Below are 12,587 nucleotides of genomic sequence, written 5' to 3'. Positions count from 1 at the left end.
TTAAATTCCTGCTGAAGGAACATTCCAGGGCGGGGGAAGGAGAGGTAATTGCAAGTAGAGAAGGTTAACCCCCCAAAAAAGCGTCACGCAGTCTCTCCGTTTGGCTCGCTTCCTGGACTCTTCCACCCCAGGTACCAAGCACCCGAAATCCCTCCGGTAGAGTTAGCGCCGGCCGGCAGGAGAGCCATGTTGGCCATTTAGTGACCCGGAACCTCCCGCGCGCGGTTCCGGCAGGAGCGCGCTAGGGGAAGCATTTGGGCGCTGCACCGCCCTGTGTCATGCCCTTCAGACCCGCGCTCGGAGGAGAAAGCTCGTGGCTTGTGCCCCGGCAGTGGTCGTGGTGGTTTTCTTTGTAGTTGGCGGTCTGAGGCCAGGCCTCAAGTGGGAACGGCATCACCATGATGAGCGGACGGCCGAGCCGAATGCCCTTACAGCTCCTGCCGGATGAGGCTCGGAGCCTGCCGCCGCCCAAGCTGACTGACCCGCGGCTCGCCTACGTCGGCTTCTTGGGCTACTGCTCCGGCCTGATTGATAACGCGATCCGGCGGAGGCCGGTGGTGTCGGCGGGTGAGGGCTGCGCAGGCGGGATCTGCTGAGAGAAAGAGGGGGTCGCAGGACTGAGGGCCGGCTCCGCCTTAGGCTGCCTGAGGTGCCTCGGCTTTTCAGGGCCTTTTCGCCCAACAGGCCCCGCCTCCCCTCCCCCGTGAGCTTCTCAGAACGGGGCCGGGCCAGAGTTATTATTTGGTACTTAAGGAAACTGAGGTGCAGTGCAACCCACGACCTCACAGTGAGTCTCTGAAGGACCCGAGACTGAATTTGCCTGCTCCCCCCGCCCCCCAGTTCGCTCTGTGGGATGTGTAAGAATGAATGATCAATCGATGCAATGCACTGCTTAACACTGTGTGCATTATAGCATTTAATCTTCAAACACCTTTTGTGGGGAGGTATTATTCACAGTGAGGAAACAGAGCCTTAGAGAGGTTAAAGCAGCTTGCCCAAGGTCATATGGATAGTAAGTAGCACCGTCTGTTTTTAAACCTGTCTGTATTCAAAACCTGCACTTCTCAGATTTAATGTGCATAGTAATAGCTTGGAGATCTTGTTAAATGCGGATTCTGATTCGTTAGATCTGGATGCCTGATGTTAACCAACTCCCAGATGCTGCTGGTCTGGGGACCTCACATTGAGTAGGAGGCTCTAAACCACTGGGCTGTATTTCCTAGAAAGTCAGTGGCCCATCTGTCAGAGACCAACACTGATAATAGGTGACACAGTAACTGCGCTAAGGGCTATGGATGTACAAAGGGAAAAGAGAAAAACTTTATAAAAGTTGTGTTTGAACTTAGTTTTGATCTGTCAGGTACTTGAAGAGAGCCTTCCAGGCCCATGGGAGGCTAGTGGGACTGAATGGGGGCAAAAGCGCCTGAATCGGGGGCAGTTGCTGAGTGAGTGCAGAGTAGGGCGATAAGGCAACAAAAGATCTAGGTAGATCATGGTAATTTATTCTGTAAGCAGACAGGAATCTCACATGTTTTTCAGAATTGTCAGGGGAAATGCAGTGATCAGACCTGTATTTTAAAAGGTCATCTTTGTCAACAATGTGAAACTGATTGGCGCTAAGGAGCCCAGTTAGGAAGAAAGCTAATACAGTGGTTCAGGCAACCAGGAATCACCATACGTGTGCCTCTTCTGCCTTCTTCCAGCTGTATGTCAGGCCTGCAGGTCGACTCCCAGCCCACCAAATCTTATCACTTCTAGTGCTCAATTAGACTTGAAATCTCATCTGCCTTGGATATGATCCCACTCCACAGAAAGGAGTGATCTTTGTCCATTTCTGCCACTGGGGACATGGAGTGTCCTCTCTTTTTATCACTACTCCACATTTGCCCAGGCCTGTTGTTTGGTATGAAGGAAAGAGCTCCACTTTGGCACTAAATAGCCTTGCTCCATTGCTGCCTAACCATGTCACCTTGGGCAAGTTACTTGAATAATTTGTTTTTACATAATTCACTTTTGCATACTTTTTTGTGAGAATTAAGTGAGATTCTATAGGTAAATGCCTGGCACACAGAAGGTGCTGAACAGTTTCCCTTTCCTTAGCTCTTGTTACACAGTTTATCATGTTTGTTCACCCTTAACTGAGCTCTTTCTCTGTGCCAGGCAGTGTTACTCATCTGGTATATAGGGGGAGGAATACTGCCCTGCCCTTGAGGAACTGGTCTAGTTGGGAGCTGGAGGGGAGGGACAGGTATGGGTCTTGGTGTGACAGATACATGTTTTGATAGAGGTGGGTGAGCAGAGAGTGCTTTGGGAGCAGGAAGGAGGTTCAGCTCAGAGGGATACTGTTCCAGAGGAAGTGAAGATTGGCTGAAATGTGACAGATATACCACTTAACCTCACCTCATTGTTGCCAAACAATGTTTTGTGTCTTTCCTGGGAGACAGAAGAGCATAGTAGTTAAGAGCACATGCTTTGGTTTTGACACCACCTCCCTGTGACTAGCCACTTGATTCCGAGGAAGTTACTTATCTCTGTGAGCTTTAGTTTCCTCGTCTATGAAATAGGGATAATATCTACCTTTGTGTGGTTGTGAGAACTAGATGAGATGATGGATGTAAAGCACTTAGTCAAGGGCTGGGGGTCAGTTCCTAAGTTACCTGGGTTTCCCTTAGTTACTTTGGAAAATTTAGGTTTGAGGACTTTATTGAAATAGTTATCCTCAGCAGCATTTATTAAATGGATATTTTGTTTACCTAGTTCAATATCTGGCATATAGTAATGCTCAATAAGTACTTATTGAATGAATGTGTAGATTACAAGGAAATACAAAACATGGTTCCAATCCTCCAAAGATTTACAAATCAGATGAGGATATCTATTAAAAAGATGAATTGTGGTACGAATTTATGCACATAAAGTTGGAAGAGTAGGGAAAGAGACACATGGTGGAGTGTCCAACTATGGCCATGGGGAGTACCGAGCATTCTGTAGGTAGTGTTGGAATATTCTATCAGTGAAATAAAATTGTGCAGCTCTTTTTCAAGTTAGCAGAAAATATTAAATAGAATTTGTTCTTAAGCTTTTCTCCCATCACCTATTTTTAAACCTTTGTTGCTGGTTACCATTTACCTGCTCTAAATATAGAGTTAGTTGGTATCTAAATGTAGTCCACAGAATTAAATATTTATTGAATTTCTAGTTTAATATATCAGTAATTTATGGTGTTCTGCAGAGAGCACCATGACATCCAGGTTTAGATTCACTCAGTAAAGGAACAAAGAGAGAAATGATTGTGGAGGGGTTGTGTTTGTGATGAGAGGGAGACCACTGCTGAGAGAGAAGAGGCTAGGGAAATGGGGACCTGGGAAGAGGCCAAGCCATGCCTTGGGGGCGAGAACACTGATATTATCAAAATTATTTATCGAGTTTTCCTCTGTGAGGATATGAGTAAGCACAGAGAGTCTGGGTCTTTGTATCTGTGTAGTCCAATGGCACCTGGGAGAACCCAGCACATTTTGGTTTACTGTATTACAGGTGGCCCATTAGGGGAAGCAGAGGCTGTTGGGGGTAAGGGAGAATGCAAAAGAGCCTGGACCCTGTTCTGCCCCAGATCATAGTAATATTTTACATTTTTATTGTTTTATAATTTTTCTAAAACACTGTAATAACTACTGTGAGAAAGATAGGTTAGGTATTATTTTTGTTTTAAAGGTAGTAAATTGATTTGCCCAAGGCCATCTATCCATTTATTATATATGTATTAAGTGCTCTCTGTGTGCTGGTGTACAAAGATGAACCAAACATTGGCTTTGCCTGGTAGTAGAGAAATAATTACCAAAGCAACTTACATGTTAATAGACATGAGTTCACCCTTTTAAATCCAGGAAAGTTCTGGGAAGACTTCTTAGCAGAAGTGATGTCCAAGTTGAGTCTTGAAGGATCAGGAAGTTGCTGGGCAGAGAAGTAATCAGTGCTTAGTATATAGAAGCTTGAAGGAGCCTAGAATGTATGAGGAATTAAAAGCAGTTCAGTATTGCTGAGCACAGTGTGCATATCAGGGAGTGTCAGAAAATGAAGGAGGAAGAGTAAGCTTGTGAGGGGTCTGGGAGGTCATATGCAGGAGTTTGGGTCCTGTTGGGTGTACTGAAGAAGGCATTGACAAGCTAGGTTTGTATTTTAGTAAAAATTCCTCTAGTGACAGGGTGAAAGCTGTGATGAATATGGAGTGGAAATTGAGATGAAAGGGAGACCAGTTAGTATAAGTGAGCATAAGTTCCCTGAAGTAAGGAAAGGAAATATTCCTAAGGTAGAAATAACAGGACTCAGTGACTGGATGTGGGGAAAGAGGGTGGAAAAGAAGGGATTTTACTGTATTTAATATGCAGGACTTGGATTCCTGGGTAAATGGTCTCACTCTCTGACTTAGGAAAAAAGGTATGAATATAAAGAAACTGAGTTTGTTTAAGGGCATTCAGTTGAATGTGTCAAACATTTGAATATGGCTGTTGTTCAGCATGGGTGTCTGAGTTTGATGTACTTACGGGTCACCAGCACATGGATAATGGATAAAACTATAGGAATAAACAAGTTCTCCAAAGGAAGATGTATAGGATAAGAAGAGGCCTGGGGATAGAATTCTGGGGCATAGCTAGAAAATCTGCAGTTCGCCTTTTGTTAAAAAAAAAAAAAATTTTTTTTTCTATATAAAGTTCATATCTTTGGATCTCCCCTTCAGACGTAATCCTCATTACAATAGGATGATTTTTTTTAAGATAGTTTTTGAATAGGTAGTACATGCAAAATTACAAGCTGTAGAAGGTACAAAAGAGAACTGACATACATTGATTCCATATGTAGTATAGTGTACTGTTTCAGTAACCACTAAATATCAAATATGAATCAATATATGCAGACAAACCAAATTGCTTTTAGACCATTTGCAGAGGACTTTACCTCTACTCATCATATCCAGAACACTTCTTGGAATACAAGTTTGTCTAGGTCTAAAGTTAACTTATTGAAAAAGAAAAACTTTTTCCCCCTGTTCTCAGTCTACCATTCAGGTTTTGTACTTATCTACCGTTTTTCTTGAAGAAACTTATAAAACTTGAATTTTAAAAATCTTGGGTTCTGTTGAATAGTTATTTTGTAGATTTAATGTTGCTCTCATAATTGCCAGATACCCCTTAGGAAGATGTCCCAAGGTCAAGGCTGTCAGAATACCCATATACAAAAGCCTTTTTTTAAAAAAGAATTTTGGGAGAAATAACAAATTATATATCTGAAATGTGAAAGTGTAATTTTAATTTTTTTTTAGTACACATGACTGATTTTTGCTTTCTTTGGGATTTGTTGAATTTCAGGTTTGCATCGCCAGCTACTATATATTACTTCCTTTGTTTTTATTGGATATTACCTTTTAAAACGTCAAGACTACATGTACGCTGCGAGGGACCATGATATGTTTGCATACATGAAGTCACATCCAGAGGATTTTCCTGATAAAGGTATTTCAAGTTAATTGTAGAAAACTTCTTTCTTACTCTGTATCATTTTCTCTGGTTAATCTTATTCATGCCTGTGACTTCAGTGCCTTCTATGTTCTGTTGACTCCCACATCTGTGTCTATAAAACAGAATTCTCTTCAATTCATATATCCAATTTCTGGCTGAGTACCTCTGTGTCCCTCAGACAGCAAACAGAACTCAGGTCCCCTCTGCTTGCCCAGACCTCCTGTGCTTTTGTGTCCTGCTTCAGTGAATGGCATTACTGTCCACCTGGGTACTCCAGCCAGAAGCCTGGGAATCATCTTCAAGTCCTTCTCTTTTCACTTCCCATTAGTCATCAAGTCTTACCGTTCTGCTCCCTAAATGATTCTCAGCTCTGAATTCTCCTCTCTGCCACTGCCACTACTCTGGTTCAGGCACTGATAATCTCTCTGGATAAATACGAATATGCTTAAAATAGCTATCCATTCCCTTTAGGATTAAATCCAGACTCCCTCGGATGGCTTATTTTCCCAGGCTGAGCTAATTGCCTGGTAGAAACACTTAACCCATACCTTGTATCCACCCCATTACATATACAGGCTGTGTGCCTCACTGGACTTCATCTTTGTTTCCCCAGCCTGCAGCACAGAACCTACACATAGTAGGCACTTAATCAGTAATGCCTGATCTCAACTACACAGAGCCCTGCCTCATCTCCTGCCCCATGAAATGCTGTGTCCTGAACCTACCCTGTATCATTCTGTACACGCTGTACCTCCTTGACCCTCCTCTTGCCCTCTTTCCCCTGTGCACCTAGCAAATTCTTGCTCAACTCATCTCTGAAGCCTTTATCCAGCTACAGACAGGAGTTTCCTCAGCCCACTCTACTTATGTTTGTGCAGCTGTGAATATAATTGTATTTCAGCTGTTTTCTTGTTTGTATTTTACACACATAGACAATTCAGATATACACATACATGAAGGAATGAGTTTAGGAAATTTTTGAACTTGTAAATATATATATTTTTAAATAGATTTTCCTATTTATGTAAATGTGTAATAGTAAGCATTTACATTTCATCAGACTAGTTATCTGGAAGGTTCTATTTAGCTCTGAAATTTTATTGCTCTAATATTTTCATAGCCTTTAGTCACATATGTCATGTTTATAGAGGATCAGAAAGGTATAGGGTTTTTTTGCCATTGAAGAGCTCAAAGACTAGTACAAAGCCAAAAATAGTGGATGTATCAGTGTTGGGGAGTACCCAGGACTGCTGGATGTGAGAGCTGGAAGGAATCTTGGGAATATTGATTCCTAAGAGGGAGACCCAGTGCCAGAGCAGTCCTCAGTCCCAGACCTTTGGCTCTTTGCCTCCATGTTTCCACCAGCTCCCTCCGGCAGCAGGAGCGTATATAGCCTCACGGGCTTATTCTCTCTGAGCAGCAGATTACTGGCAGGTGTGCCAGGAACCTCTTGCACCAACAGTGCAGGCATGGAGAGCTTGACCATCTGAGCTCCTGCCCCTCCCTACCCATTCCTTCTTTCACCAGCCAGGACCCCTCTGGCAGCCGTTGGCCCCTCCAACCACCTGGATGTCACCACAGATTTTTCCGAGGTTATCTTCATTCAGTGGAACAAAATGTCTTAGTGATTGCCAAGCCATGGTTGAGAACTAGAAAATAAGGCAATTATTAGGGGTTTCTTTCTATAAGAATATTAAGTGTTAATTTTTAGGAAATATGATTTTTAAAACAATTTTAAAATAAATTTTTTGTGATCTTTCTTTTTATAGATAAGAAAACTTATAGTGAAATTCTTGAAGAATTCCATCCAGTGCATTGAAATCTCCAAAATGCTTGTTCCAGTTTCACCAGTACTGGTTATCTCTGAATTTTATGGAACTGTTTCTATGACATCTGAAGTTTATGTTAATATACATGTTAACACCTTGTGATTAAAATGGTCATCATAAGCACTCTGACTCCTTTTTGTCATAAGAAAAATAGTTCATTGGAGAATGGTCAGTTTCCATTTATTGAGTTTTAAGAAGACATCTAGCAGATTTTAAAATGGGGTTTAGCTGTGGTTCGGAGTTGGCAGACTACCTCGTGGGCCATATCCAGCTCACGCCTACAGTTTTCCTGGAACACAGCCAGGCTTACTGGTGTATGTGTGTGTGGCTGCTTCCACGCCACAGCAGTGGAGTTGAGTGGTCGTGACAGACCCTGTGGCCTGCAAAACGTGAAATACTTAACATATGGTCCTTCACAGAAGAATTTTGCCTGCTCCAGTTCTATTGCAAAATGAAACAAAGCAAGCCAGATTATGGAGGGTTTTGTGAGTTGTGCAGAATAATTTTGACTTGATCCTGTAGGTAGTGGGAAGTCACTGAAGGGTTTTAAATAGGAATAACATGGTCAGGTTTGTATTGCTAAGCTCTCCGCAATAACACAGAGGGTGGTTTAGGAGGAGGAGACTCAAGACCAGGAGAGCAGCTAGAAGACTGATACTGTAAAGGGGTCTCCACTCTCAGACTGATCGTCCTGGGAAAAGTGGGCTGGGTGGCTAACGCAGTCTACGGTGGGGCTTGGTGCAGTTAGAAGTAAAAGGTCCCACCTGACTAGGAGGAGTATACTCTTAATGGCTTATCAAGTTAAAATGCTTGTCCAAAACATTCTTGTTTCCAAGCTCGGATTCTATAATCAGATTGATATTTGGAGATTAATAAAATTGTTTATTTAAGTGTGGTTTTAAATTAGGTGGCAGTATGAATATAAGCAGATGGTTTCTGGGCAAAATCAAATGAGTTCCTTTTCTCTTGAGTCCCATTTGTTAAAAATGAAGTCATGTCTGAGAAAGTAGAAGTTGATTAAAATACGTATAAATACAAAGTGTTTTTTAACTGCTACTGCAATATAGGCTTATAGTTCACCTGTGCTTGGCAAGTATAAGGGTGTGAGCCACTCACTCAGATTCCAGGGACTCTGCTAGTTCTAGAGAACAGTAAGGGAGGGCTAGAACAAATACGTGGTGAGGGTGGGGGGAGGAAATCCACCTGTAATAATAGCTCTCGTATGCCAGATGCTTTTGAGTCATTCTCTTGTTAAATTTTCATAACTTTATGAGGTAGGTAATACTATAGCCATTTTATAGATGAGGAAATTTAGGCTCCACTGGATTAAATAACTTGCCCAAGATCACAGTGAATGACTGCCAAGAGGAGGGATGTGAACTTCGGTTAGTCAGATGCTAAAACTTCTCTTTCTCCTGTACCACACTAACCAGGTGACATCTGGTCCCTGTTGAACTACTGGCTACCACCCCCAGCTGGTTAGAGGAGTGAGGAGAGTTGTGAATAGCAACAAGCATCCTAAAGGTGACTCAGTGATGAGTCCACGAATTGGTTCTCAGAGGAAAGAGGAGAAGCATCCCAGGCATCGCAGGCGCCTTCACTTCCAGCTGCAGGTCCAGGTCTTTCTGGTCCTGTAATCAGGGCTAGTAAACTGTTCCGTGTCCTCATCACAGAGTCTGCTTTCTATCATGCAGAGTAAGCTGTCGAGTGCAGAAATTTAAAAAAAAAAAAGTCAGTGTAAATTCACACCACCTAGATACTGCCACATTCCTGTTAAATTAGGAAAACCACTGAAAAAGCTCAGTGGTGCTGCTGTAGGAAAACCCCAGCGGTGTTCTATTGCCGTAAGAATCCAGTTGTCAGAGCTGCAATATCTCATCTAGTTTCATTTCTGCATTTTATTAACAGGGAAACCATACAGAAAGGTGAAATAAGTTGTCCGGGGGCAGACAGAGGTCAATGCAGAGCCAGGACAAGAGCCCAGATATTTTTTAACTTCTCTACAGATGCCACAAAAAAAAACAGTTTAGGGTGTGTTGAAGCATTGCAATGTAGAATTGGCTGCTCATGTCTTTGAAGCAGTTTAGCTGGTCAAGTAATGGGGTTTCTATCCACTCTGCCATCCCAAGTTCCCACCTCCAGCTGCAGACTTCTAAGGTGCTAAGGAAATCCAGTTGTGTAGAGGAAAGGAATTAAATGTGAGTTAGGCCAGGGTTGATTCTCATCTTGGTTCTGCCATTTCCTGAGTAACCTTGGACTCTTACTTCTCAGACCTCCAGTTTTTTCATCTGTAGAAGGAGATTATATAATTCCATTAGACAATTCATACGAAAGTGATCTTAAACTATAGAACTATTCAAGTGCCGATTGGTTTTTGTTGTTGTTTTGTTTTTGTTTTTGTTTTTACTAATACTATTATGGGGAATAAACTGAAACCCAGAGAAGTGAGCAAATACAAGTCCTCACAGCTCATAGTGCTGGAATCAGGACTAAAGGCAGAGCTCTTGACCCAGCCCAGTTACATTCAAGAACCTCTGAAAGACACCCAGGAGCCTCAACAGGAGAGGGAAGCAAAGCTGAAGTTGGAAGTTTGGGTCTGGGTTTGAAGTAGGGGAAGGAAAAATGGCTGAGAAAACACCTAGAGCAGAACTCTCTATAGGCCATGTGTTCAGGGTCCATGTGTATTCCCATCACTACAGCCTCAGGAATATCATGACGCTAACACAACATGACAGAGAGTGAGTCTGATGGAAAGTACCCCCAGCTCAAAATTGGGGCCAGTCTTGCTTTTTTTGTCCCCTTACTAACTATGTGAGTTTGGGTGAGTCATTTCATCTCTCTGGATTTAATTTCCTTACAAGTAAAATGGGGATAAAAATTCTGCCCCACATATCTACATCGGGTAGGTTTTGAGATTCCTGTGGACATGGCATGGTTTATCACTGATAAAGCCAGTTTATGGGAGCAGGGCTGGCAGAATCAAAACTGACATGTGCTGTGACCAACCTTCTCTCCATCTTTACCCAGGACTGACACACCCATGACTGTCCCAGGTCCCCTTCCCATCTCCTACCCTGTGCCACTACCTGCTAGTCTAGCTTCCTGCTCATCTACACCTCACAACCCCAGGCATTCTGTGCTCAGATTCCAACACATATGCGTATGTCTTCACAAGTGGGTTTCCCAATGGGCATTCCTCTGTGTTGATGTGCCTGGAATGGATTAGAGTGCCAACATAGTGGTCCCTTAGATTTCCATTTGGCTGGCTGCATTTGGGATGGCCAGAGTACTCCTGCTCGTTGCAGGACTACCATGAGCAGCCTTAACGATGTACCACCATGTACCATATAAATATAATTTTCCATAGTCCATTACTTGAAAAAATGTTGGAAGCAGTGCCACACACACATAGAATTCACATTGGACACCTGAGTGCCTTGGGTAAGTTTCTTCATTTGTAAAATAGAAATAATAAAACCTATCTTAATAGAATTATTGTGAAGATTAAAGGAATTATTCCTATGTCAAGCATTTAGGGGCTGTGCTAGCATTTACTATGTGTCCAAATAGATATCATGTATTACTCATATATGGCATCAGGGGTTCTTATTTTAGAATTCATGGATGGGCCTTGGTAGATGGCATATCCCCTGAAATTGCAGGTACAGTTATCTGTCTAAATGCCTGGACTCTGGGGAGAGAGTCCTTGGCTTTACTCAGATTCTTAAAGAAGTCAGTGGTGGGAACACACATATCTAGTTCATATGGTTCCAAATATTCACATACTTACTAATAAACACTCACAAGTACAAACATATATATGTGCACATAAGGTACACACTCATAAGCCACTTTTCCCTCTGTTTCCTTAACAGTTTGCCACCATTATTCACCAATTCTGGATCAGAAGGCGAGTAAGGAAGGCCCGACCTTGGGCTGCCCCAGGTAGTGGTCTATACCCCAAAGGGAGGGCGGCTTTGTCTGAGAGCCGGGCTCTCCCTCTCCCACTAGGTTCACCCCTGATCCCTTTCCTCCCCTGGAAGGTGCTTCAGTGGACTCTGACACCCACTGGCATGGCCACAATTACCTTGTCTGGAGTCCAGGCCTACATGGCCTGTCCCATTATCTCCTGGTATTTCCTCGTCACTTCCTCAGCTTTCAGGGTCAGGTGGGTGAGGATGTGATGAAGGCTGGAGAAGTGCAGGTAGAACTGAGATTCCAGGTCCAGCTTCCCCGAGACCCTCTCCTCCCCGGCCTCCTCTGTCTCTGCAGCTTCATTCTCAGCCTCGTCAGGTTTGCCAGCTGCCACCTTGGCCTGCCACTCATCCCGGGGCAGCAGCCCATTGTCCACGTCCACACGGATGGCCTTGAGCATGGTGAAGCAGTTGTAGAGATCGGGGGCCCCCGCCTGGACCTGGCAGCCATGCGCACTCAGTTGCACGTCCCGCAGAAGACTGGGGATCATCACCACCTGCTCCATGTTGCGCACCACGGCCGAGTACCGGTCCATGACAGTCAGCAGGCTGTTCTTGGGGTAGCACTTGGTCAGCATCTGCATGGTGGCTTTCTCTCCCATGCTGAGTCCAGCAGACTGCCCCAGAACTATTTCCAGGCTGTTATTTTTATGTCTGGATGCACAGCAGTTTGACAGGATGCCAAGGCCCAACCAGTAGGTACACAGCCCTCTTTTAGGCCAATCCCAGGGCTTGGGTCCCAGCGTTGGTATCAGGTGATTCACCTGCTCAGGGACAGAACTGCCAGACTTCAGCGCTCCATGACTGCCTCAACTCCTCCTTCATGAGCTCGCTGGGCCAGTTAGAAGGAAGCCTTTCCCTTTGGCAACTGATGCACTTGACCCCAGGGTAATCATTAATTTTCTCAGATCATCTGAGACCAAGCTGCCTCTTGGCTGCCTGTGTCCTAGTGTGCAGCTCCGTTCTTCAACCTGGGTGCCCCGGCTGTGAAATGAGCAAAGGCGGAGTGTGATGCAATGAGACAGCTTAGTGTGTGGCAAAGAGCACTCATGTGGGAGCCAGAAGCCCAGTTCTGCATTTCCTGGCTGTGTGTTTAATGATTTGCTGGCTAACATTTACTAAGCACCCACTTCCCATCAAGTTCTATAGTAAGCTTTTCACCACAACGCTATGATGAATGTTTTCATATTCCTGTTTTACCATTGAGGAAACTGAGGTAAGACAGTCAAAAGTAACTTTCCCAGTGCCATTGGAACTGGGATTCCAGTCTG

General features: G+C 43.8%; 2 protein-coding genes across 3 annotated transcripts; one reads left to right on the top strand and one right to left on the bottom strand.

The window, feature by feature from the left end:
* Positions 1-246: 246 nt before the first annotated feature.
* Positions 247-7,465, top strand: NDUFC2 (NADH:ubiquinone oxidoreductase subunit C2). The gene is made up of 3 exons (XM_031460429.2): positions 247-567; positions 5,364-5,507; positions 7,283-7,465. The coding sequence occupies exons 1-3, from the start codon at positions 399-401 to the stop codon at positions 7,330-7,332; spliced, it is 363 nt and encodes a 120-aa protein (XP_031316289.1). The 5' UTR covers positions 247-398; the 3' UTR covers positions 7,333-7,465.
* A 35-nt stretch (positions 7,466-7,500) lies between these two features.
* Positions 7,501-12,279, bottom strand: THRSP (thyroid hormone responsive). 2 transcript variants are annotated; one of them, XM_010990079.3, is made up of 2 exons: positions 11,430-12,279; positions 7,501-9,042 (listed from the first exon to the last, which is right to left on the bottom strand). In XM_010990079.3, the coding sequence occupies exon 1, from the start codon at positions 11,916-11,918 to the stop codon at positions 11,448-11,450; it is 471 nt and encodes a 156-aa protein (XP_010988381.1). In that variant the 5' UTR covers positions 11,919-12,279; the 3' UTR covers positions 7,501-9,042; positions 11,430-11,447. The 2 variants fall into 2 exon arrangements, with proteins under 2 accessions (XP_010988381.1, XP_010988387.1); XM_010990085.3 differs by lacking the exon at positions 7,501-9,042 and adding an exon at positions 9,209-9,630 and having other exon boundaries at positions 11,430-12,278.
* Between the last annotated feature and the right edge of the window lie 308 nt (positions 12,280-12,587).

Source organism: Camelus dromedarius, chromosome 12, assembly GCF_036321535.1.
Source record: "Camelus dromedarius isolate mCamDro1 chromosome 12, mCamDro1.pat, whole genome shotgun sequence".
NCBI lineage: Eukaryota > Metazoa > Chordata > Mammalia > Artiodactyla > Camelidae > Camelus > Camelus dromedarius.
The sequence above is the reverse complement of the archived record's forward strand: the minus strand, read 5'-3'. Positions and strand labels throughout refer to the sequence as shown.

Coding starts and splice junctions, on each gene's coding strand:
- NDUFC2 (XM_031460429.2), top strand. CDS start 399: ATGATGAGCGGACGGCCGAGCCGAATGCCCTTACAGCTCCTGCCGGAT. Junction 568..5,363: donor GAGGCCGGTGGTGTCGGCGG/GTGAGGGCTGCG, acceptor GTTGAATTTCAG/GTTTGCATCGCCAGCTACTA. Junction 5,508..7,282: donor AGAGGATTTTCCTGATAAAG/GTATTTCAAGTT, acceptor TTCTTTTTATAG/ATAAGAAAACTTATAGTGAA.
- THRSP (XM_010990079.3), bottom strand. CDS start 11,918: ATGGGAGAGAAAGCCACCATGCAGATGCTGACCAAGTGCTACCCCAAG.